The sequence below is a fragment of the Patagioenas fasciata genome, chromosome 8 (genome assembly GCF_037038585.1).
Source record: "Patagioenas fasciata isolate bPatFas1 chromosome 8, bPatFas1.hap1, whole genome shotgun sequence".
NCBI classification, from domain to species: domain Eukaryota; kingdom Metazoa; phylum Chordata; class Aves; order Columbiformes; family Columbidae; genus Patagioenas; species Patagioenas fasciata.
Genome location: NC_092527.1, coordinates 9006043 through 9033438, shown reverse-complemented (window position 1 = coordinate 9033438; position 27396 = coordinate 9006043). Strand labels below are relative to the sequence as shown.

At 36.0% G+C, this 27396-nt stretch overlaps 3 protein-coding genes across 7 annotated transcripts in view; 1 reads left to right on the top strand and 2 right to left on the bottom strand.

Annotated features, from left to right (window-relative positions):
• MYPN (myopalladin) overlaps positions 1 to 5451 on the top strand; it is a 58168-nt gene extending 52717 nt beyond the window's left edge. Inside the window, exon 21 of one of the 2 annotated variants that reach the window (XM_071811650.1) lies at positions 995 to 5451. In XM_071811650.1, the coding sequence (XP_071667751.1) occupies positions 995 to 1164 (170 nt within the window). In that variant the 3' untranslated portion in view covers positions 1165 to 5451. The remainder of the gene's footprint in view (positions 1 to 994) is intronic. The other variant, XM_065843561.2, reaches the window with a different exon arrangement.
• The window catches only part of PBLD (phenazine biosynthesis like protein domain containing), a 105511-nt gene that overhangs the window by 60549 nt on the left and 17566 nt on the right, over positions 1 to 27396 (bottom strand). For 3 of the 4 annotated variants that reach the window (XR_011740233.1, XR_011740234.1, XR_011740235.1), the window contains exon 9: positions 21268 to 21363. The gene's annotated coding sequence lies outside the window, so the exon portion shown is untranslated. Of the gene's footprint in view, positions 1 to 11871; positions 12483 to 21267; positions 21364 to 27396 lie in introns of those variants that run through there. The other variant, XR_011740236.1, reaches the window with a different exon arrangement.
• On the bottom strand, positions 11403 to 11858 carry ATOH7 (atonal bHLH transcription factor 7). The gene has a single exon (XM_065843417.1). It carries the CDS (start codon positions 11856 to 11858, stop codon positions 11403 to 11405), a length of 456 nt encoding a protein of 151 aa, XP_065699489.1.

Below are 27396 nucleotides of genomic sequence, written 5' to 3'. Positions count from 1 at the left end.
TTAAGTAGTATAATAAAAAGGAAAACATATTCCACAAACTATTGAAATATAGCCACACCCTCAAAGGAAAAAAAAAAAAAAACAACCCTACATGTTTCCAACCTTGCATTTCTCATTTAGGGGGAAAAAAAATTATCAGGGACAACCACAAGTCACTACTGTATTTCTGTCAGTTTTCCGCCACCTTGTGGTGTTAGAGACCATAGTCATGTAATGTTGAAGTGAGGGCTTGTAAGTCTTATTCAAAAATGGTCACATAAAATGAAAAATAATTCCTTAGGTATCTAATTCTTGCAAGACATAAATTAAATTTTCATATAAAGGATTCAAGGTACAAGCAGGAAAATGATGGGAAGTAAGAAATGCTTCCTGATTCCAACCATATTTTCTAAAGACTCTGCAAGTCTTATACATCAAAGGGAGTGACAGAAGTAATTTTTCTTTATAATCACTTCTTTTTTAAAAAGTCCTTATATTATTTCTTCGAATTTAAATACTACCAAAAAAAACCAGGAAGAAAAGTCCCCCAGAGGATGGAGTAGTACAAAATTAAAGGCATGTCCAGTTTACTCGTCTCTGTTCATGCTATCACAGAATGTTAGGGATTGGAAGGGACCTCAAAAGATCACCTAGTCCAATCCCCCTGCTGGAGCAGGAACATTTAGATGAGGTTATGGTGTGGTTTTGATTGCAAGAGCTTTGGAGAAGGCTCCAAAGATTAAATCATTGAATTTTGGACTTACTGAAATTGGTGTAATCATTGCCATTGCATTAAATAGGGACGGAATTCCATCTGTAAACTTCAATAAAAACACTCAACCTAGAAACTACGTAAATCGTGATTTTTGAAGGAACAGACCCTAAAACAGTCAAAAACACCACTGTGCTCTCTTCGGATGTTGGAAGCAACTTTTCTGTTGCATGCATTGATTTCTGTTGTTTCATTGCTAACTTAATTAGAGGTTTATACAGCCTATTCTTTTTGTTACTTCAGCTCAGTGGCACCATCAAATTCCACAACCAATAAAGCTTCGGCCTGGTGGCAGCTGGTATGCAAACCCCAGCGGTCAAGGACTCGACATGTTTTCTGCCTTCCCAACTACTGAAAGTCCTATGCTGTTTTCATCCTCACCCCAAAAGGTGGTGGAGAGTGAAGAACTTTGAAAAACAAACTAACAATTGTTCCAGTGACATCTGCAGAGATACTAGAACTGTGAAATTAAAAAAAAAAAAGAGGTACAAGTCAAGATGCCCAAGGTTTACAAGCAACTTGTTTGTAATTAAGTGTACTACTGCTGCAAATGTTGCAAGTAACATATCATACCAGACTTTTGCATATTATTTTACTGCAGGATAATTGTGGTATGGAGTGTTGTGCAATAAATTCAGTACTGTGTAGTTTGCTAAGAATTACATAGGAAACATAGTTTTAAGCACTTACATGCCAATACCACTTCTACTGCTTGAATTGAAGCTACTGTACTGTAGCAAGCCATATAAAGGGTTGGTGATGTTTAGCTGGAATACTGCCAGTGAAAACACTGATTTTACAGTAACAACAATCCTGAATGAGAGTAAACAACATGACTTTGAATGTAATTCTAAAAAAACATGCCAGATAATCACAAAGCACAAGTTGAAGCAAAAAGATGTAACTCATTTTTATATATTATCGTGCCAGATAATCTTAGAATTTTTGAACTCGAGACTAGATAAATATAGCATTTCATGTAGGTATAGCTGTATACCCTATATATTTATATTTGTGTGTGTGTGTGTACTCCATGAACTGTGTACTCATGGTGTAAGGATTCATAAAGTAAGGTACGGGGCACGTGCATTGGATGCTAACATAGGAAACCAAAATTCCTGTTGTCTGAAGCATGTTCTCTAGAGCCCATAGCTGAAGCTGTTCTCCAGATGTGCTTCGTATCTTTTTCTTGGCAATGATAGTGATTCTCTGCCTTTAAAAACAGATTATATCAAGCTTGTAACTTCACCATTTTTAAATAGTAGTCTCTTTTTCTTAGTGTCTAACGTGACTAAAAGTGCATCTACCATCTAGCTCATTTTTTAACTAACTGAAAAGGAATTATCTGGTGGAATTTAAATTTTCACCATCATTTAGGACATAATCAAAAGTGTAGGATCTATTACAAAGACAGAGAAAATTCTGTTAATATACAAGAGTTATGAAGTTAAGCAACAGTTAGGCACAAAGAGCTAAAAAACCTACTGTGACTAATAGTACTAATAAAAAAGGCAATTTAACGAAAGTGCAACAGAAGGTGTTAGGTAACAACAGTTTTTGATTGATTTAAATATATTTAGCATCTATACAGTTGTACTAATACATCCCAGCATTTAGGATCTGTGAATATCTAAGCTGATTTCCTGCATCTTTAAATAATTGCTATCTTTCTTCTTTGGACATTGTTTTTGAGCAGTTCTTACTGTGCTTTCAACATGGCTGGAGAATGCAATACAATTCTGATCAAAGTCACAGAGATTAAAAGAACAATTAACAGACACTTTCATTATAGACCTTATTTGGATTTTTCCATGTAACTTTAAAAAATCACATACGCAAAGAAAACAATGAGGAGTTATCTGAAGAGCAAAAGGATACTGGATACAGCCAGAGACTGAGAAAGAGACAGCATTTCATTGTTTCCTACAAGCACAGCTTAACTGTTTGGAGGAAGTGAATTTCTTGTATTGTTGCACTTCCCACCTGAGTGTAGACCATAAAACAAAACTATTATTATAACTTTCATGTTTTTATTAGAAATCTCTGGTGATTCACCCCAGACTGAACAGACCAAGAAGCTAAAATACATTCTTATCCTGAGATACAAAAGAAGGTGCAGGTACTTCAGTGGGAAAGCAAGAAATACCAGTTGTTGCCTATGTTGTACCTCCTCCCTCACAAACAAATTAAAACTAATAGCTGTTAAGAGTGATACATTGATTCAAGTGACTTCAGTTACGTGGTGCCCGACTTAAGACATATCGTGGGTCTTATTTTCCAGGATAGAAAACGTATTGCTCATCTTATCCTCACTTCTGTTTAGAATGGCTAAGGGATTCCAAAACTAAACCTAGACTGAGTCAGAGTTGGGCAACACAAAATATAAAGTTTTCCATATTAGTAACTACTCTTGGGGAAATCATTCAATTAACGTTAACTGGAATGTGCTTATTTAATCCAGTGCTGTTGTGAGGAAATTAAGACACAAAAGATCAGATTCTACTCCCATCTACAGCCCTCGTCTTCCCAGAGTCCTTTACATAGTTTAGAAGAAAAGAATGCTGGTACATACTATTAGTAAATACCTGGTTACCAGTGCTGGAATCATACTTGTTAATATTATTGACAGTAATAGCAGTTCTAACATTTTACATCAGACAACATACCCAAAAACTCAGTACAGTTTAAAAGACAAAGTGCACAGAGAAAATTTGTAAACTATATCTCTTCAACCTATTCTCCATTATTTCAGTGGAATGTCTCCAAACTTACATCATTGTAACCGGAACCGACAAGTGGAGGGTGAAGCGGTACAGTGTTTTTTAAAATGCACATTCAGTTCTTTAGAAGTGGGAAGACACGAAGACATGCTGAAAGACTTGGCAAAAAATTGTGTAAGAAGGATTAACCCTCAGTCATTCAAGAAAAGGCCCCAGAAGTCTCACTAAGAGCTAGCCTATGGAGAGTGGATCACCATAATCTGTCCGCTGAATGTGAACATTCTTTCCTTGAGAGTATTTACTAGCGAAAGGATCAAAACTTTACCTACCACATCTCCATACATAATAAGGAAGTCAGTAATTTCAATTGCTTTCAGTGCCTTTGATACAAACAAAACCAGAATCTGATCCCAAATGGTTTGTAGTCACTACATTTTGCTCATTAACTGCTACAGGACATTTCTCTTCTGCATATACTGAGCTCATAAAATGACTACATAAAGGAAGCTTATGTGAATGAATGTAAATGCTGTTAATTAGTGGTACTGATGTGCTTATCACAAAGAAGACCTGCTAGAAAAAGAAAAATTGTGTTGTTAACTGATGGAAAAGCCAAAGGAAAAAGGCTTGTGTAAGCCATGGAGACAACACTGAGTTGTCACAAAATATGTGATGCTGTTTGAGTTCACATCCTATGAAGGTTGGCACTATCTAATCAGGCTGTGTCAAGATACACTAGAGACTACGCAACTGTGCTCCCTTCCTGAACAGCTTGGCTGTTCATTGTTTTTGTCTAATTCAATAACCGATTTGACTTCACACTAATGTGGTGTTACATTCTCTTATTCACGGTGGGCTACTGCAACAACAAAAATCAATGTTAGAACTTCCACTGAAGTCAGTGTTAGCTATTATCTTCCAAAAGTCCATTAAATCACCACAATGTGGAGCATAACACTGATCAGTGAGATACAGAAATGCCCAGTTTTGTAACCTCAGCGCTTTCTGATTCAGAATTTTGTAGGTTTATTTTCCTGTTTCCTTCTAGTCCTGGTTTTATATACAATCAAACAGACACACAGCAGAAATGACAACTTCTATATTGCAATTCTAGAAAGCGACAGTATTCTCCTTGCTTTAAAATTTTGGGCCAGCTTGGTGCAAAGCCAGTCCTCAGCAGCATCACATAGCCAGTTTGCATTGCCTTGCCTTAAAGCAGCTGTGTGGAGTTCCCGTGCTTCCATGCAGAAGGTGGGACATACCTTCTGAATGCCTCATGTCTGCTCACGTGAGGAGACGATGAGAGCACATACTTCAAATACGAAAAGCCAAGTCTGCAGTCTTTATCTTAATGTGTAAACAATTGCCAAGCCCAACTGTTTACAGCAATCACAGGTACATCAAAGCAACAGAACTGGAATAAGGATTCCTTTAAGAACTATGTTCTCAATGCTACCAGGTTTATAAGCGTTTCTGGAAAGTGTCTTCATACAAAATGACCAGCAAGACCTAATTACATATTTTAACTGTTAAATATTGGAGAAGTGATTCACTGTTAATTGCCTTACTGTTTCCAATACAAGGATGCTAACTTTGAGCCTTAAAATTCTATTTTATAATTTTTTCTTCATTAAAGTGGATATTTTTTATTTTTTTGATCCAGTCATTCTCACTGTGAAGAAAAATGTTAATGTCAGTTTAAAGGTTTATTTTAAGTGCGTATGAAAGGAAAAAACAAACACCTGCCTGTTCAGTAATGTATTTCCCTTTGTCTCCCTTAAACTTAAATAAATGCTTCAGAGTTGCATAAAACAGTGTATCCTTCACGTGTTCAAATAATTGTGAAACTGTGCAACAAGACCAGAGGTTTCCTCAGAAGTTTGTTGTGACAGCTGATTAATGGAATCAGATATTATTTAGAATCAAATCATAAAGTACTGTCAAGTTATATACTAGCCATGCTTCTAGGAGGTAGTTGTGAAATACAGTTGCTTATTTAAACAATTCTTACTAGCAATTTGCTTTGGTTTTAAATTATGCTTTCTTTTTTCTAGTAACCTCAGCCCCTTCATCAGCGTTTGAAAGAACAAATTTTTTTCAGGGGTACCAGAGCAGAAGCCAAGGAGTCTATAGGGCAACTTGCATGTTTGAAAGGTCAACAGATTTACCAAATTCACAGAATCTTGGCAAATTAGTCTCCAAAACCTACACTTTTACTCAAAGACTGCCATAGTTGAACTCCAGTGTGTCTCAAATATCCCTGCAGAATCTGTCTACACCATTGCTCGCTCAGCCCACACATTCCCCTGCAATCCCTGTTTGTGGGCTCCAGGCCAACACTCCCAGAAGCTTCTCTGTGCAGCAGGACACTGGAGACCTGCTACACAGGACTCATTTTTTCAACCCTTAGCTGTGTAATCCAGCAGTTGAACAAGTGAAAATTGAATGAGGGTAAATCAAACACACAAACCACACTGATTTTCATTTTCTCCATACAGTCTTCAACTCAAATGATTTAGCATATTGCCTAAGGGTCTGTTAGTAGACTTTGCAATTAATTTTAAATGAGCAGCAGATAAAATCCAACACTTGAAGGAAGCTGGGTTTTATAGCTCAGATACAGAAGAGAACAGGGAAAAAAAAAATGCACTCCATTACATTTCCTGGTACTGATTTTGCTGTCCCATGTAACCATGCTTCTCCATTCCTACCTGGCTTGATTTCTATGTGCTTCTGTGCCTGCTAGGTCAGAGACAATGTTCTTAAGACCATTTTGTCTAAGCTACAGGTTCATGAGCTAAAGCAGCTACCACACTTTTTATTATTTCCTCTGACCAACACGAGCTGCTTTTATTAATGCCTTTATACTTCCAAGCCCACCATAGACACAAAGAAACATCTATTGCAATATCCAAAGAAATCTTGGACCATATGTACTGTGAATTTAAGGGGAGTTCTCCATTTATATCAGTGAGAAATTCTGTTCAGAAAGTGACCATCCTTTAGGATCATACAATCCATTAGTAGCAGGTAACATGGTCTTGTAAAGAAATGGAAAACTACTGAAGACTTTATGAAATTCTGGAAAAAAAACCAAACAAGCAAGCAAACAACCTACTATGCACCCCAGGCTGCAGGAAATCATTCAAAAATGAACTTCTTACTCCTTGCAGTTACATATGAAGACATTTAAAATAAATTTTGTGTAAGATATATTTTGCATGCTAATTTCTGTGCAAATGAAAACTGAATTACAAATAAGAAACAAATAGGAGACAATATTAAAATGTACTCTTTGGTAGAAAATACATTTAAATATTATACACAGGGTTGCTTTGAGTATTTTAAAGCCACGTTTTCTTAAAATGTAATTAAGCTTAAAAACATAACCCATTTTTTTAAGTGCCCAAGTACCAGGTGAAATCAGTATTTCTAACAAGATATCTCTGCAGAGGAAACACTGAACTGCTTCTTCAATAAATAAACATGTCTTTATTCTCTGTGCAATTGTTTATTTCTCTGGATATTTTGTAGAGGCAGAAGAGTCGAACATATTTAGAGCAAAAATAAGCTGTTCTGTAAATGCTTGTAAAATCTAGATAAATTTTACTCCTAAAATACAGAAAACTGCATCCATACTGCTTAGCCCAAATAGATGGAAACCTGAGTGTACAGGTACCCACCTTAAGGCAAAAGCTTATTTTGGAAAACCCAAACTGACACGTCACAGTAGGGACTTCCATCAGGGAAGTTCTGCTTAACAAGATAGAGTAAACTTAGCTAAATATTAAAAAAATCTAATGATACTCATGCTTCCCCATATGAAGAAGCTGTAATGTCACTGACTTTACAAGACTGTAAGTTTAGCAACATTTTCACTTTTCAGAATTCCTACTACAACATCATTTAGGAATTCCAGTCAAGAGCTAAGCTTTGTTCTGTATGTGTGTATAGTACAAGATGGACTGTGCCTTAATGCCTTATAAATGGAAAATAGAGGCCTAAAAAATTGGAATGAATTAAAGCTGTAAGACATGCGAATACATATCCACTGATGACCTCAATCGTAAGACAGGAGGAAACCACTGACTTTTCATTACTAACATACATATTGGGAACGTGCTACCCTAGTTCTGCTTTCAGCCACTGAAAAGTCACTGCAGTTAAAACGTCACTCCAGTTCTGAGTGCAAAAATAACTCTGGTCACCTTGTCCAAACGTGGTAACAAGATTCAAAGAATCATAGAAGTGGAGTATCTATAGCCACTTCAAAGAGAAACCCGGCAGTCTGAACCTTTTAGAAGAATAAAGGCTAATGTAACACCAACAGATCATTAGAATTTCATGTTGAATTTCAACAGTGAAACATGTATCTGTGTTGCATACAACAAGCATTTTATGAAGCAAGCATTTCTCATCACCAATATTTTCACAATTATGTCGTTCTAGAATTACAATGTATTAATACTACAAACAGAAGTATTTCAGGTTTGCACTGCTGTTCACCGGGACAACAATTCATGAGCAGCCAAAACTCAGTCATTAAGAACACAACAAGCTCTGAGCACCTAAGCTTTTGCTTCATTTGGAGGCCCACTGGAAGCAATAATTATTTAAGGAGAATCTACTTCAAATGCCCATACCAGTAAAATCCGGTACAAAAGAAAGATCAGAGCCATTACCTGACACGCATCAAACAGCCAGTGTAGAACTAATATTTGGGTGCAATAGCCAAATCCAAGTTAAACAGTCCAGTTTATATTTCACAAAGTGTCACTAAACTATTTGTAAAGGAAAGCTATGAAAAGAAACCAATGACTTCCTGAAGAGTTGTTGAGTTTGAGAAGTCCAAAGCAGCATGCATAATACCTGACCTTCAAATTGCCTTCAGAAATAATTTTTAATTATTAAACCTCCCCCTCACCCCAGTTAACTTCCCAAAATGCTTTGACAGATCATCAGTAGACAGACAGCAGTCTATACAAAGAATTTACTCTGCTGCCTTCAGTGCTATAGGAAATAGGAAATCCCAACTTCCAGCCCAACACTGCACATTCCAAGAAACAAAACTATGACAGCATTATATAAAATCATCACGTTTACACAAGTAACATTACTAATTATTAGCAATAGATAAAGAGATCAATAAAACATTTGCCTCCCACTAGCACAAGCAGATTTAAGAGAATGGGGATTATAATGTTATCATATTGTTCAAGAGCAGAGACTGATGCAATGACCTGATTTACGAAGTGTTCACAAGCTATCTACTGCACTAAAGGGCTTTTTAGGAATTCAGTTTCAACTCTTCATAATTTTTCGTAACATGATCACAGATACTTTGTGCTTTGTGCTGGCTTGCTCCTCTTTATATGATCTTACTATCATTTAATCACTCATTGCATATTAATACATTATTTTTAGAATTATATTTATCATCATATGCAGTAGACAGTAAATTACAACGCTGAATGGAAGAAACAAAATTGGAAAAGAAATGGATGTTAAGTACTTCTACATAAAATACATATAAACAGCTGTTATGTCCCACAAAATGAAATTATATGTCAAGAGTGCAGAAACACATCAGTACTCTTCTTGCACACTACTCTAGCATTTCTACTTTTACACTGTAGTCCTCTTCCCACCAAAGGTTTAGAAGGCTATCTTTCACTAAGCAGAGTTTTCCACATCATATAAATGTGCGATTTATTTGCATCATTATCCCATTTCAGGATGGAAAACCCACTACTGTGCTAGCAACGCAGGTGAGACAATGTCTGCCTAAACTATCCAGGTAATAAATTAGTGTAAGATTGCACAACTTTTAATTATTTAAGGATTGTGTTGATTGTTATTACACACATAAACTTGTCATTTAATTATGAGCAATATTCAAACAGAATTAACTTGGCTATATGATGGACAACGATTAAGTCTATTCTCTCTATATAAAGTTCTGCAAAGAAATTGGTAACCTGACTTCATATTCCCAGAAGGCTGAATCAACCTTCTGTTTGCCAATAAAGACCTAATGTAATTCATAAGAAGAAAAAGACCACACTTTAATAACTAACACCTTTAGAGAGGCTAAAATACACATTAAAAACATTCCCTAATGACAGTGTTTAAAGGAGACAACTGCTCAGAATATACAGCGCCTCTTCTGTATGTATTTAACCTAGACTGAAAGTCTGTCCCAGCAGCTTTCATGCCAGGATCAGCCCAGCTCCTGCCTCAGGCAAGGTACAAGTCTGCAGGACAGTGAGCAAGGGCAAAATGTCAGTAAGGGCTTGGAGAGAAGACAGTGAGGTCAGGTCTTTGCATGCAACTGTTCCTGTAGCAGAGTCCCTCTCCCCCAAAACAGGGTTTAGTTCCTATTGATGCTTTTGTTTTGCACTGAAAGCTGCTTAACTGTTGACAATAACTCCTATCAAAGCTATTCATTTTTCATTTGAAAGAATTCTAAAATACAAGATATGGCAGCAGTCAGCGGGGAACCTGCCAGCCTTCCCTGCTGGAAACCCACAACAGCTGTTCCAGGACAGCAGCTCCTGTTCTCCTTCTCCCTCACGCTGAACACTGGCAAGGGCTTGTTTCTGGAAACTCCCCCCAGCAGCACCAGCAGAAGTACCCTCAGCTTCAAAGTCTGCTGCCGTCAAAACACACACCGGCGCTCAAACCTTCACGGACTCTGCATCCTGCTAGGAACACATCTGCTTCTCCAGCTGTCCTGCCCCTACTCATTGTTGTCCTTCCCAATCTCCTTTCCTCTTCTGCCTTTTCTACCCAGATCCTTCCATCCTCCACAGGTGAAAGAAGCAAACAAACAAAAGGCAATTCAGAGGATCACCGGGGCTGGAAAGAACTCAAATGCTTTGCAAGAATCTCTATGATTTTTTAACAAACTCTTCTCTTTAAAGGCTATTTTCAGAGATACGTAAAACACGCTTCTTTCTCTAACTGGGAAGAAGCATCACATGCCAGTTGATTCTTCTGCACATTCAATTGCCAGGATGGTGCGAAGTAGTGTAACATTTGGGAAAGCCAAATGTAAGTAATTCCTAGAGTAGGAATTTCAGGTAGTTGGTGAGGACGTATCATAGAAAACACTTTATTGATGATATACAAAATCTGTTACTGTTTCCAGACAACAGAAAATTAAAAAATAAAATCCAAACATTTAAAGTGTACAAAAATCTAGAAGTTTAAATTATTTCCACTTAAGCATTCTCGTTTATGGTATATAATCACATACGCTTTTACAGCCACTGAAAAGAAAAACATTCCTTCCAAGACTAAAAATTAGCTCTTTTTTGAGCATACAAGAGACATCATAAATTGAATTAAAGCAAACCTACACAACCTTGGAACCCATACGTCAAACTTACAAAGTTTAAGAAAGCCAGTTCTCTGAGGACTAGAACTCCAATACATTATAAAACTTTTTCCATGGTAGCCATTTATGTGAAAACAAACCACAGAGAATAACTTTAACGCTGACACAAAAATAAAGTAAATGGAATTAAGTTAATTTCTGGTGTTATTCCATTCAGGTACATCATGGGTCAATTTGGCCCATGATCTGTAGAAAATCATGTCATGATTCATCACAGTTAAAAAAAAAAAAAGGCACAACACCAAAAACTTATTAAACAAAAGAATCAAATTAACTAGATGAACTAGGAAGCAACTGTCAGAAAGATTTCAAATGAAAAGTATGCTTTCCACCAGCATTAAATAAGTTTAATCTTCTGAAATGCATATTGATTTAAAGTTCTCAAAGTAAATTTATTTAGTCCAATTACTATAAGATGCAAACAATAATAAGCTATTATAATGCAAATATTACCTTATTCAAGCAGATTAGCTCTTGCTAATTATTAAATTACACATCTGGCCTGCTGCATATTCTTAGTTTGCTAAAAGTTCTAATTAGCTATTTGAAAGTGTTCAGGGTGATAGCTGAATATTCGTTGTGCATAAGGATCAGCGTCCATGGCCGTTTTCTGTCCTGTGTAATGATGGTAGCTCTCCGGGTGGAAGTGTTCACAGTGCAGCCCGATCCATTCTCTTTCAGTACTGTATCTTTCTGCTTCGGCAAGTATTCTAGTGAGAGCCATGATATAACTCAAAGCCATCTGCAGGGTCTCATACTTGGACAGCTTCTTATCTTGACCCCACTGTGGAACCACCTTTCTCAAACGATCAAAGGCTGTGTTCAGTCCTTGCATCCGTCTTCTCTCCCTGGCATTGGCAGCCAGTCTTCTCTTTGCAGCATTCTCCATCCTTTCTGAACTGCACTTCACAACACAGCCTGCTCCATTTCTGCACTGGATGTCGGATTCTACGCCCGAATCCAAATGACTGGATTTACAGGTTTTCATATTCAATGCAGCTTCAGCTTCACACACACACCGACTACTTTTTAAAAATTAGGTATCTAAAAAGCAGTAGGTAAAGCATTCATGTGAGTAGCCTGCGTACCTCTTAAATCTGTTTCCAGATATCAATGAAGGGTTATTTTTCTTAGCATTAAAAAAAAAAAAAGGCGTCTGGTTCTTCTGGAAATGTCTAAATATTGCCTCTTACTGCTTAAGAAAGAATAAAGAGTTTCTAATGTCTTCTGGTTTCATTCTTTTAATGTCTTTGAATTCAGAGAGGTAGAAAGTAATGAAATCTCCATTCTCAAAATGTATATTACTGAATAAAATAGTCCATTTAATTCAAAAAGGATCTTGATGGATTAAAACCACATCAATTCCAAATAACCATTTCAGATGAAAGAAGTTCTGATTCAGTTTAGTAGAATATTTGGAAATTATGAACTGTTGCAATCTGAAGACATAACTTGGTAACTGAAATCGCTCCTGTCTTGACTCCTTCCGGCAAGCAATGATTGTGTCTTACAGAGAAGATGAGGCTTTATAGAAACTGCAAAAGCTAAACAGGTGGTAGCAGGTGGGCGGGCGGCATTCTGCTTCCATCCCAGTACCTTCCCACCCTGGGAACTACAGAGGAAAAAAAAAAAAAAAACAAAAACCACCAAACAGTAAAATCCGAACATTACAGCCTTCATCTGTTGAGAAGTCTTCTAAAGCCATTCTGTCCTGCCCTAACAACTTGCCATCTGGAGCAGTGTCTGGCTGGCCCCACAAGACTCTGGGCAGTTAAGCAAAAGATCCTTTCAATGGATAATCTGTTGCAACTCAGGAAAAAAAAAATCTCTGTGCATTGTAGTATTTGTACACTAAAACACAAAAATTCTGGTTAGATAGTATTAAGGGTAGTAAAAAAACCCCTGTTCTAATGAAAAAGAGGAGAATTAGCGTAATGGTATATGGCTGAGAATATTATTGTTTTGCACTATATGGTACCAAAACAAGCAGACTGAAATTATTAGAAACCTTTCAGGACTCACAATTCTAGTACTGTGTAAAGGACACAACATTGCAGAGAGCGCAGTATCTTGAGAAAAATTTGGATTATGTATTTGCATGTCAGCAAATCCAATGTCATTAAAATAATTTAAAATATATTTAAACAGTTACAACGTAGCTATGGATTTATCTAATAATGATTGTAAAATATTTTGATAGGTTGTGACACAGACATACACAAAAAAATGTAAGCATACAAATAGTCTGAGACCTGTCCTTTTGAATTCACCATATTAGAGTATATGTGTGTATTTTAAGTGAATATTTTTAAAGTGTCTTTTTAGTAATATCCCTAGATAGGTAAAGAGAATAAAAAAAGATGTGAAGAAAATACATCTGCTTGCTGGCAGTATTTCTGCTCCCAATTGTCATGATAGAGAAGCCACTGCACTTACATCCACACCTCATAATCAAACATCTTTGTTTTACGGTATTTGTATTATTAAAACCATTATCTACATAAACATACAAGGAAATACCATATGATCATTTTATGATGTACACAAAAGGTAAAAAAAAAAAAAAACTGCCACACAATGATTTATTATCTGTATTGGTTTCAAACTTAATTAAATTGTTACCAGCATTCATAAATTAGTAACTTTTTTCATTAGAGACTGAATACTGTATATTTATTTAGAACTATAGCTCAATTGTTTTCATTATGACTCCAAAACTTGGTGTAGCTGTAAACAGCTGATTAATCTGTAGCAGAAGCAATGACAATGAAATGGGGTTGAATAATCCAAAAACAATAGGATGCAATTGAACACTAATGGACTCCAGCATGACAGATGTTGAACGTAGGCTGTTACGCCCAGTTGCTCTGTTCTTAATATTCTGAATCCTAATGGTCTTGAACAGAGATGATAGTTGGGGTAGGGAGTCTCCATTATTCCATTATCAAAATGTATGCCACATCTTCAATTTTTAAAGAAGTACAACTGCATCACTTCTCATTATAAATGTTCAACATTCCTCTCTGTGTGTGAATGATAATTTCTGATTATCGGTGTGTGTGAGACAGTGAAGAACAGAACCTTTCCGAAAAAAACACATAACCATATGTCTTCCACAGAAGGATCAGCAGTCAGAACCTGTGAGATGCTGCTTTTTCTGAAGACTCTTCATGGAAAGTATTGCACATGCAGCAGATAAAAAAATTACACCTCTGATGATCTTCATGCTATTGCTAGAGCATACTTTAGTGCTACAGCCTTCTATGCCCCGATAAGTTTCTTAGTTAAATCCTTTCTCTCTTAAAACAAATCTCAAGGGATTTTTAATGGAGAAAAACACAATAAAATTAAGGTGTTTTGTAAGTTAATAAATGTTGTGCATTCTCATGAGATAGCTGTTACTCAATTCAGATAATTAATCATTCCTGGTGTTAAGAATGCTGTCAACTTCATATCAGAAATACGAAAAGCAGCCATTTAAAATATGATATGGTATAATACCATATTTTTTCATTTGTCAGCAGTTTTCCTATTTTTAACTTAATATGTCCTGCCAGAATGAACTACAATGAAGACTTCAAACACATCAAAAATCCCGGTGCTTAAAAACTTAGTATTTTACTCCACTGATGCATAGTAACATAGTACACGATGGTGCTGTTAATCTTCCTCTTCCTAATTGATTCACCAGCATTATAATGTTTTGACTAATACATTGATACAGTCTCAAGAGAGAAGCTGTGATTTATCTCTCTTACTGAACAAGTTGTAACTTTACCTTAAATGATTTACTATCAAATCACAGAACAAGGGCCCAAATCCATCTGGATTAATAACAAACCCCTAACATGATTTTATAGGCGACAGGCAAGACTAAGAATTGTTCCTTGGCCATCAAAATCACTTACAATTTTTTAAAGTTTCAGATGTACTAAAGAGAAATAAGAAAAATAAGTATAAAGGTCCTATGCAGACCAATTAATTTAGTTCATTTGAATAGCCCACCAGCCATATCAAAACATGTTATCTCAGGCTAGAAAATAAACTGCTTTATTGCTCAGTCAATAATAGAAAGGGTACTAGTGAAATTTTCCTGGGTTTGCTTCACCTGATTTTAATTTCTCTATATTTCAGCTCGTCTCAGTTATTTCTTAAGTAATTCTATTCCCTCCTCCATTTGCTTTTAACCATTTTGCAGAGCTCTCATTCTTCAAAACCATTTTTCAAATTATTCTCAAGACTTTTACAAGTTTTCAAAAAGCCATTAATATATTCCAATGTGATATATTGCTGTGGTGCTATAACCTGTTCTAGATACCAACTTATATTAGTCTCAGCTTTATTGTACATCAGTAATTTCTCAAGAATTTCCTTTTTACTCTTTTTTAATTGTCATAACATTATTTCCAGACAGAACATTAAAATCACCAGAAAGAAGTTCTATATCCACTCAATTACTCAGATTTCAATCTTTGAATCTCTAATTACACAGATACACATTTCACGCTACTCCATGACCCTAGCAGCATTATTCTTGATTCATATTTCAAATATAAAATAGTATCTTTAAAAAAAAACATTATGCTTTTCTCAGATAAAAACCAAGAGAGACAGGTAAGAATGGTATTTCAGCCATAAATCAAACTATTTTATCATATTTAAGTCACCACTGATATCAGGAAAATAACGGATAGTTTCAGTCCATTAAAGAAATTAATTATTTTTAGGATTTCTGACTACATACAGAAACACATCAAAAATTGTCTGCTAGATATCCAAGTTAATAACCCAGATGCAATCATCATAGCACTCACTAAGAAGAGCTGGGTATCTTCCACCTGTGCTATTATGGAAAACACAATCTAATTACTTGTTGTGGAATGAATGGGGCTAAATACTGATTTTAAAAGAAAGTGAAAATAACACTTCAGGTTAAAGTCTAATTCCTCATTACTTTCTCTTCTCTAGTTGTACTAAAAATAACATATACAAGCAATATTTCAAAGCAAGAATCTTACCTCTTCTAGCCAGAACACACTATTTTATCTCAGGTAAATCCTTTGTAAAAGCCTCATCAAGACTTCTTGCCACTGAGTAAAGCTTGAGAGACTGGCACGCCGTATGCTACTTAATTAAGAGCAGGTGGGTAACTACCAAAACATGACCATCCTTAAGGGCCCAATTTCTAGTAATACTTGACTCAGCTCAAAAGACAGGCTGGAAATCCATGGTGTGCAGAATAAAGTATTTCCCTCTCTTGGTTATTTACACAGTTTTCCCTATCATAGCTATAGGACAATCAGAAAACAGAACCATTCACAAGTGAATGTTGTATCCCGAACTGAAAGGAAATTTAGAAACTAGCTCGTACTGGGAAGTTGAATAGCAATCTACAGCAGTAAAATGAGTTTACAATCCCTTCACCTAGTGCTTCTCACCCTCATATCAGACACCCTTTCCTACAGAGTGCTTATAACATTTCATTTTCCTCCTTGCGTTGAGCTTTTCTTTCTAACAGTTCAATAAGGAAGTCTCTGAACCACGCGTAAGGCTCTAGTACACTCCAGCTATCACTTTTTCTCAATTTACTCATTTATGCTTGCCATTCATACTTTTCCATTAATCTTTCTTCAGTAACTTTTGCTCATGTGAGGCTCAAAAAGCGTAGCTTTCCCCAGTGATCTTGCACAGAACACCCGCTCAACATAACTTTGTTTTAAAGCATGCTTCTACAACATGAGGTCCAGAACATCGTAAAAAAGAAAAAAAATGAGGAAGGGTTCATTTTATCATGGTACTAGAGAAACATGTTTTGAACATTTAACAGTTTATAATGTTTCTCACCTATATTACAAACAGATAGGATTACTGTTACACACATATGTGTAGGCACACACAAGTACACAAGACAGCTCAGGAAAAGGAAGAAGTTTTGACTTAGAACGATATTGCAACCCACTGTACTACTCAAGCAGCAAAAAGGAAGCTTTGACATATCATTACAAAGCTAGCAAATTTTCTGAGTACCTAATATCATACAGGTTCTTGTGTGCTTAAAAATAAAGTTAACTGTCAATGTCAATTCCACCTATGCATGCTCAGCAATCTGCACAAGCTGCTCTGAAGTTTTTCACAAAGGGACCTATAGGTACCACATAATAGGAGACACACAGTTACCTGGCACAATGTTCACCATTCAGTGAGCACTGTGCAAGGAAGCTTAGATGATGAAGTAGTGCAGCTGTGAAAGATTTGCTCTACAAGTGAACTAACTAGCCTGGGCAAAACACTGATCCTCTGTTCATCTTTCAATCATGAATTAACTTGTTTGGCACCAGCTCCAGTAGCACTGGGCACTACAAATATGCCCACAGCAATCACTTCAAAAAAATTAAAATTATGTGTTAGGCATTACATAGGCATTCTGGCACAAAAAGAGCAGAATCCATCTATTTAAGACGTAATTCAGTTTCCTTAACCATCTTCTATTTTCCTATATACCAAATTTCAACGAGGCAAGAGTCTTCCAGAGAAGACTTTTTCAATGTAGCTTGAGACTTATTAAAAGCACTGTCTATGCTATGCACCACAAAACAGATGAGAGAAGGGATCTAGTTTACCTTCCTGACTTCAAACAGGAATTACTCTTTTTATGATCATCATAGATCATGTTTTTCTAACCTGTTCTGAAAAACTTCTAACAGGGTAACTAGCAGCACAAGTGACAAATAATATATACCAGGTACTTCAGGATTAGAAAGATGAAGTAGGTGGTTGAGACATATCTCTTCAGCCAATTTGACCATATTTCCTCACAGCAGAATGAAATATAAACTTGTGTCTCTTGGGTTCAACTCCAGATTCTGGAAAAGCAGTACTCCAGGGTCTATCTCTCGGTCCTGACTTGCCTCTGTTGTGGCCCCTACACTCGCCCTAACTTTTTCACTTGTCTCTCATCCAGTTGTCATTCTGCTCATTCCTCAATCCTGTGCATCACAATCCCCTCTATAAATAAGGGTATCCTTGAGATCACAGGGAGACAAACTCCCATATTTCACCTCCTGTGCCCATTGCCCCCCCAAATATAATGAGATGGTCCTTTTAACCTCAAACCAGAGATGTTTGTTCTCAATGGTTTCTGCAGAGATGGTAACAGCCAAAGACCAACAATTTATGAGCATATGTGAACTAGGATTCACGTGCTGATTTTCAAAAGCTTATAAATGTAACTAAATTTAACGAGATACCTGACACTGAAGCAACACCAGTGCTACAAACAAAACCAAACCAAAAATTCTAAGCTTGTTACAAAGAATGGATGAACTAAAATTTCTTAATAGGAAAATCAGCTCAGTGTTCTTCCTTAATGAAAAGATATGGTCAACCTTGAGCAACAAAGGTATAGGATGTCAGCTCATCTTAGCAGAGGGTGCGATTTGTTATGACATCTACTGAAACTTCAGGCTTTTGCTGAAACAGGTTGTCTTACTCCTTTCCCATCCCTAGGTGCTTGCCTTCTCCCAAACATGGGCAAGGTAGGCAATAATGCAGACATAGGGTGAGCCAGTTCCCCAAACTGACGTGGTGAAAAAACATTTTTTTCTTACATTGCAGTAACTAACTTTTAAATTACCTATTTGTTATGCCTAAGAAACACATTAATGCTATTGTAAACAATCACTGTTTAAAAAACAATCATAATTTTAGCTAACTTACATTCAAAAAACTTTCTTCTTTTTTTTTAATTAGACAAAAAATACCAAGATCATTCACAAGTTAGCCTTTTAAACTGAATTTTTCTTTGGAATTCAGAATGAAAACCAAAGGATTTCCTAAACACAGAAACTAAAGAGGTAAATATGCTGAGAGACAATTAGGAATTTCGTCCCGGCATGAAATTATTTCCCTAGATGTATCTATACCTTTTTCTTCAGCGCAAGTATTACATTTACCAAAATTCCTCCTAAGAATATGTCTAATCTTTTAAGTAAAATGGCAAGTACTATCATTTCCAATTGAATTATGCCTGTATCCAACCTACTTGCTAATCAGTAACTATGTATTTCACTCAGGCTTTGTTGAAAGCAGCGGTTTCCAGCTTCCACAAGACCGTGGGCAACAACACTTACTATGAATATACGTTGCAGACGTTGTAGCAGGTTCTTACAGTTGTGGGGTGTGAGGGCTCTCCCTAGCTAGCTGTTAAAGATCATTAATTACCATTGTGTGAAAAGACAACTCCTTTTTATTTTCTTACGAACCTGTTAATACGTGGGGGTTTTCTTGCTGATACACAGGAGAAAACTAAAGCTGTTCATACAGTAATAGAGACTTTTTGTATTGGCAATTAATTATCACAGCCTAGGGAACAGACAGCTGTTAGACCAGTGGAGCTTTCTGTTTACTATTAAGGGGAGAAAGGGGAATAGAGAAAATGAGATATAAAAGGTGCTTCATAGTATCAAAGGAGACAAATGTTAAGAATGTTCTCCCACTGAGTTTCTCAGATACATCAGCAGGAAAAAATCTTATTTAAAATTGAACAAACAAGCAAACAATCTGCCTGCACATGCAGATTTTGGCCAAAAGCAGAACCAAAAAATTAAACATTCCAGCATTTTACCTATTGTGTTACAACTTTTCTGTATAATTTGTAACTGTTAAAAAAATGCACTCAATGAGTAAAGCAACATTTCTCTCCCTGGGCACCAACAGCTAGTCCACTTCATTTCTGTGAGCTCTTTTTCCTCACATGGAACCTTCCTTTGGACAGGACCAGTAAAGGACTCTATGAACATTCAGCTTTCTATTCCTTCCACCAAAGTGCCGGAATATTCTTTTTTTCCATTTTTTCCTCCCAGTGAAAAGTCACTGTCTATAGTCTATTCTTTTCTCCATCAAGAGGCATGAAGACCCTCAGACCGAAGCTGACATTTTCCCAGCACCTACAACCACAGAAAACTGAGGAGACATGTAAGCAGGTGCTGCAAGGTAGACAATCTATTTATGAAACACTATTACTTGTGTATAACATCTATACCATCAAGACTTTGCAATCTGTAACCTGCTTCACTCAAAGTGCAAAAATAATAAATGTGCAGGAAAATACAAAGTAGCTTAAGTATGAAAATGAGTATTGAAGTTGTTGAAAATAGAAATACTTATTGACAAAACTCTAAAACCACAAAGATTGGTCCCTGTCTTGAGAAGCAGAAAAGTGCACAAGAAAGAAGCACTAGGGTTAAAATACGGTGTCTGGTGCCATGAACCTGTAAGGACTTGAGTATGTTTAAGCCCCAAGTCATCCCACTGAATTCAATGGCAGCCTGCTTACAATACTTAAGATAAACACCAGCACTTGGAATTTCAGGGAAAAGACAAAAAGCAAAGGAAAACAATGGGAAAAAACAAGGGCAACAAGATGAGATACAAGTAGAGATACAGGAGGAACAGAAAGTGAGAATGAAAGGAAGATTAAAAACAACAGAAGATTTCAAGCAGGCTGAGTTGCAACAGTTTACAGTGGTGTGAATCTAGAGTCTATAAATTAGGAATTTTTTTTTTTTCTACTCAAACTCTTTGACTCATTGTAACATGAAGAAAAAAAACGTAATGCACTTTGGAAATTCATTACAGTTATACATGTGGTTCCTAACCAATTAGGAGGACTCTCAAAACTCCTCATCTACTGAAACATAATGCTACAATTTATGTTGCTTGACCAAAACCAAATCATGTATAGGTTGGGCCATATAGTTTATTGACTAAAATAAAAACATATGAAGCAACAATTGAGAGGGTGATCCCAAAAGATGCCTTTTATAAAATGTCAATTCAGAAGGAGTTATTTTCTCGTGCAAACAGGCATAAAATTACTACCCACTGTCCTGCTTCTCATTGATTTCTACTTGGCACAGTTTGCCAGATGCTGTTTGGTCTAAGTGTTGGCTTGACCTCCACTGGTGACGCTGGCCCCTTTTTGCTTTGTTGTGCAGTATTTTCCCAGCAGGGAGGTCCCACCCCTCTAATAGTTCAGTTGCAACTTTTGCTAAAGGCTTATAGGTTACCCATATGCTCTACTGGAGGGGCCAGCCTGACTGGAATTAACTCAGGAGTGGCGTCCAGCATTGTGGCTGGAGCTGGCCCAGAGGAGATTATAAATGCCCCAAAAATAATTAAATATTTTGTCTCCTGCTGGTAAACAAAAGCGAATGAGGGCAAAAATATGAAATGCCTGATTTAACTAGGATCTGTAAGTAGCTTGACAACAGCAACTCTGAAATCAGTGATGCATGATTTAAAAGCCCCTAATGGGTCAAAGCTGTTACACAAATGAGACTTTTGTCGATTTTCCTTCAGTTTGTATACTTGCAAAACTGTTGTATCATTGTACTTACTATCAGCTTTCACAGTATTTCACAACAGCGTTTCTGGGGTAAGAGTTGTGCAGTCCAGATATTTATTTGGAAGCATTCTTAACTTTCACTTCTGCACTGAAAGAATACAGAAAATAAATATGAACACCCAGAGAAATATTTACAAATAAGCAGTGACAGTATTTTCAATAATGAAGGATCTAAACTGTCAAATGGTGCTTCATAAAAATGAGACAGAAGAATTCTCATGTAATAACATATTTAGTAACATTGTAAAAAATTGTTAGCTAAGTGCCTTTTTCAAGGCACTTCTACTCAAATAGATATATATATAGAATACACATAGAAGAATATATATAAAGAAATTAGTTAACTTATTTCAATACAGATTAAAATATATTTAATCAGCTAAATTATTTAAATAATGGATCGAATGCTTTTGATACATAGAATTCAGATTTAATGTATTCAGTTTGGTAAATTAAAAATCCTTTCTCGTGGCATTTTAAATATTGTATTTTCATATGGGTATATTGTATTTTAAAATACACTACTGCAGACTTAAGTTTTTTTCTTTTAGTCATGTATAATAGTTCTCATGTAAATATTCCATGAATATGTTTTAGAATGCTACATGAAGAACTGTCCTAGAAAAATCTTGTTAATAAAGAAAATGAGAACTCTAATCAGACATTCTAGATACTAACTTTACATACATGCTTAACTTCACATGTTTATGTAATCCTACTGTAGTTAATGGAACTAATCAAGTGTACAAAGTTAAAAACAACTGTAAGTTTTGGTCATCCAGGACCTCAGTTCGTAATGCTTGTTTAGTGAAAGCAGAGCGTTCGCCTTTTCTGGGAGGGCATGTGTTAAATCTCTATGTTCTCCATAAGCACATCTTTATTTACTTTTTAAAAACACCTTTACAATAAGGTTATCTTGACTTGCTGAAATTTGAAACTTGCTGAAAAATGACCAGGATCGAACACATTGGTAAAACAGAAGGAAACCATAAAACAAATTGACGGATACATACATATACACATACATACGTATATAAAAAATTTATATACATCTCACTTCATTTTTTATAGTACTTTACCATTAGATTTCTACTTTATAATCAAACTGTTATGCAAATTCAGTAATCCACATTCAGTTTAAGTAAAAGTTTACACTGTTAAGCTAAGGGTTGATGTTGTAATTAATGCTTTCCAAATTAACTAGGTACTTTTGTAGCTATATTGGTTTGCATCCTGCCATAGATGAGCGCACACGCACATATGCATATGACACATCTGCTCTTTTGTCCAAATGGACAGCAGGATACCACAGAGGTTCTTCCACTAAAGGAAATGCAATTCTGAAAGATTAAGATGTTCTAGTTAAGCACTTGGTAACATTTGCTGCTTCAGATTCTCAAATCTCCCAAGTGTCACATTTCCAAACGATAATGAATTAGATATGACAGGCATATTCTAAAAGCTACTAGTAAAGCTGGTTGTAAACAAACACACACATCATGTAGTTATTGCTGGATTTAGAATGCACAAAGGACAATGTTTCCCATTAAGTAAACGAAAATAAAAACTGATAAACCATGACGAGAAGAGTAAAACACTCACTTCATCCAATGTATAAAGAAAAAGGTCTGAATACTTGGTACCAAAGAGCTTGTTTTGGTTTTGGTTGGTTGGTTTTGGTTGGTTGGTTTTGGTTTTTTGTTGGGTTGGTTTTGGTGGGGTTTGTTTGTTTGGTTGTTTTTTTTTTTTTGTTTTGGGTTTTTGGGTTTTTTGTTTTCTCGCAGCTGGTTGTTTCTTTTCATTCTTTATTAATTCAGAGATTTCAAGAACATTGAATGACAGCATTCTATCAGATTTTAGTGGAGTTTTCTCTTGAATTATCCAAATTTCTGGATGGGAAATTTTTCTTAGTGAAAATTTCAAACAAAAAGCTTTTTACAACAACATATTCAGCCATATTCAGTCACTTCTGTTAAATCGGTTTCCTTTTAGGTATACAATATAAGTGACAAAATCTTGCTTATTTAATTGCATAGATTGTGGTTTATGTCATCAATTACTCATGCACCTTAATTTCTAATGCAGAAAATGCAGTAAGGCAGCCACATTTCTGTTGCAGCTGGTTGTCTTCATATACGATTGAGAAGCAAAAAGGTATGTATTACTTAGTTTTTCCTTACAGCTTAAAAAAAGTGTCTGAGCATAGTAATAACTATATTTTTGTAATTCAGACTGAGTGAAAAAAATGCATTGAATAAAAGTGCTATCAGTGTCGAGAACTAAGCACACTTTTAGAGTCAAACACCAGGAAAATTTCCTGCCCAAGTTCTACTGGATGAAAAAGTCGAGAATGCAAGCTTTACAGCAAGGGCTATTTAACCTAACAGACAAGCCCATAGGAAGATCCAAGAGCTGAAGGAGAAAGGTTGAAAAACAGGAACTGGAAAAGCAGTGTATATTTTTAACAGAAAATTCCTAGACACTTGACAAAGGAATATGATAGATTCTTCATAGACTTACATTTTTATATTGTAATATACCTAAATCAGAAAGTATTGGCTTCAGTGCACAGATTGCTTTATGGACTACTGCAGTCTGTGATATGTGTTCAGGTCATCGGATTAGATGATGGTCTTACACATAATACATATGCATCTATGAAATGCAGAAAAGACTACCAAAATCACCTAATAATCCAAGACAGTGATCTAGTGAGAGTCTGACACTACAAAAAATTCTGGCAAACTCCATATAGATTAATTCCCCTTCCTCTCTAAATCCTTTTCATTAGGGAAAGCATGTATCTTCTTTAAGGTGATTGGAGGCCATATAATGTATCTCAAGCATTAGAAAGAAGCTATAAAATGGAAAGTGAACAACGAAGAGGAAACAAACCCAAATAATTTACTGATATCTCCGAAAACCAAAATGTATCACCATATCACTGTCTTCCACTGAATTTTTTGGTGTATGGGTAACAAAATAGGAACCTGTAAGACTGGACTGGGAACACAAGCTTACACATATTTTTTCAGAAATGTTGCTTCCTAGAAAGGGTTTTACTGTATTCTTCCACAAAGAAAAATGAAGTATTGATTAGATTGGTCTCAATACATTGTACAAGGCCTTTGTACACAATGGAGGAAGTATGTCAGAAAATCTGCTTTAGTTAAGAAAAGACCAGCATAATCAGTCTCAGGTATCAATAAGAGAAGTAAGAAGCCTGAAGACAGCTGAGGCAGGAAAATGAACATAGGGAACTTATCATCTCTCTCCTACCTTTACTTGGCTGTCAGGGAAGGCTAACTGAAGTGATTAATTCATTTTTAGGATCAAGATTCCACCTTCTTTTCGTCCATCTCAGAATCCCAGGGCATGGCACAACTTAATCCACGCTCCCAGTCAGCAAGGCAATCTAGCAAAGACTACACCTCCTGAAGTACAATTCCCTTTGGAGCTCTTCTGGAACCAGCTGACTGCACCACCTTTTAGGCAGTGCTAGTACTTGATGAGATGCTGAATCCTTTGTTAAGAACTTCCAAAATGAAACAATAGCACCAGTTAATTGGTATTCTGACTGGGACTAATTCAAACGTGTCTTCTAGTACCTTGGGATGTGGCATGTTCCACTTTGGAGAGAATCAATCAGTCAGAGATTGATGAAGAGGTGGTGAGGTCAGGTTTGCAAACACAGAACCATCTGCAGAGTCTCTTGGGTTGCTACCTGCAGCATAGTAATTTACAGGAGCAGGTGTTTCCTTTTAATCTACATTTTTTTTCTGCTGAAATTGTAACTTTATTGAGAAAGTGTCTGCACTTTATTATTAAGAGGATATTTTGTTTATTATTCGTATTAGCTACTGGAAGTTTTCTGAAAATTGTAGTAACCATACTCCTTAAAAACATAGGTAAGAACAGAGGTTGTGATGTTAAATATGTCAGTCAGACACATCTTCAAAAAGCTGCTACGCATAAACATACTGAAGTCCAAAAGGCTGTTTTTAAAACAGAATTATTTTGTTCAGGAAGGAGCCATTTCTTTCTGAATATGGGTGACTGAAATTTTCATAGTCATTAAGATTATAACTTATTTCTGTTTACAGGCATAAATATTTATGGAGAAAGAAGGCTTTATGAAACAAAAGAAAAATTAAAGAATTCCAACTGGAATTTCCCCCTTGAACTGAGCTTGGTGGGATGGGCACTACGGTAAGCCCCCTTTGGTTTGGATCCAAAGCACAGCAAAAGGTCACATTCAGGTTCCTGGCTTTGTTGTACCTCATGCTCTGATATAATCTACATAACCTCTTCTCTAGCCTAACATCTCTCCATCTGACTCATACAAACTGAAGACAGTTTGTGTCATTAACTTGAACTAATGGGAAAAACTGAGGACATGCCCTTAAGTGTTTTAACTACACTCACGTATTAGTCTCTATCCAGGTACTACACCTCCGTCTCCTCTTCCTGCTCCTCACAAACCTACTTTGTCTCCTTCAAACTCCTTTGTCTTCACAATCCTAGAAATGTTCTTAAGATTTTTTTCTTGGGTTTGCTTAACGTGTTTTAATGTGGTTCTTAACAGAACAAAACAAAATATGGCAAAGTGGTTTCTTGGTGTGAGTGCATCACCAAAAAAAGTCACAGTACACTGAAAAGTGCATAAAACTTAGGCTTAGATGATTCATGAAATTAAAAAACAAGAGAATGTCCTCCTTTGCAATCAGCGAGGCAAAAGCACAAGTCAAAGTGAATCTCTCACTAAGGAAATCAACAGTTAGAAATGTTTATTTTTTCAAAATCTGCTTTAGACATCAAGGCTAAACTAAAGGTCTTAGTGTAAAATTGACCTGTAGTAAAAAATGTTCACACTTTTTGACTATCTTGGAATATAATGGGTTTTGTTATTTCACTTTTCCATCCTTTTCAAAATTTTGAATTATGGTTTGTAGAAATTTTAGGAAATAAAAGGAGGACAGTGACTCAGCAATTGAAAAAAATTCCTTGTACCATCTTTTTGTTTAAGTCTTGTTAAGTTTAAGTTTAAGACAGATATACTCCTAAAAACAAACAAAAAAACCCAAACCGAAAAACCCCACAGCAACAAAATACTTAACTGCCAGATTTTGTTCAGTTTTTAATTGAACTAATTTAATTTCTACCTGATCTGGCATCACCCTTAATTTTCATTTAGTCTCCTTTTTCTACTTCTGGGAAGGTTCCCTCTGTTCCTTCCTGTCACTGGGATGAATACTAAGACAAAGAAACCTTTCCTTTCCCAGAAATAACTGCCTCATCTGTTGCTAATTTCCCTTCCTATCCCTGATGGAACACATGGCTCCTTTCTCTGACCTCTTGCTGTGTACGCATTTGTGAGATCTTTTATTCCCACCTTGTGAAAAAATTTCCAATTTCGGTAACAACTTTCAGTATCTGTTTTCTGTCTATCCTCATCTAGATAACACAAAAGAAATGTATTCTCATGAATCCTTCAAGCAAATCTGTTAAATGGCTTACTGATTAAAAAAGTGGCTGCCCATTTTCTTTTCAACCCTTTTAGCTGTACATTCATTTCCATAACAAACAAACTTACATGGTTTCTGATGCTCAATATTTTTTTTTTCCTAATTTGCTTCCTTGCTCGTGGTTATGTGTACACCAAGGAAGTAAAATGAGCAAATGTGCATTTACATGTTCATGTTTTGGCTGTTGGGTCTAGCCAGGGATTTAATCAAAACCTACAGTGGCCTGTACCTTAATGACCTTCTGATGGACACTCATAATAAATAACTCTCAAGTGCACAGAAGTTTTTGGAATTGTAGTTTCCCTTCACATAATTTGCTCTTGGTTCAACACGTCCCTATGCTACAGTCTTAATTAAGAGAGCAGCACAAAACAGTTCTGCAAATCCCCTGCACCAGAAACACTAAACAAAGAGACTTTGCATTTTTCCAACCACCTACTAAGTACCTTAACTTAATTTTTGATTCAACAATTTAATTTTATCAAAACAAGGCAAGTTAACTATTTTCTTAGAGAAACATTAAGTTCCAAACTTCTATGATAATGACTGTAATATTATACAGGTGGTTCCAGAAAACTCTCTCTTAAACAAAGTTT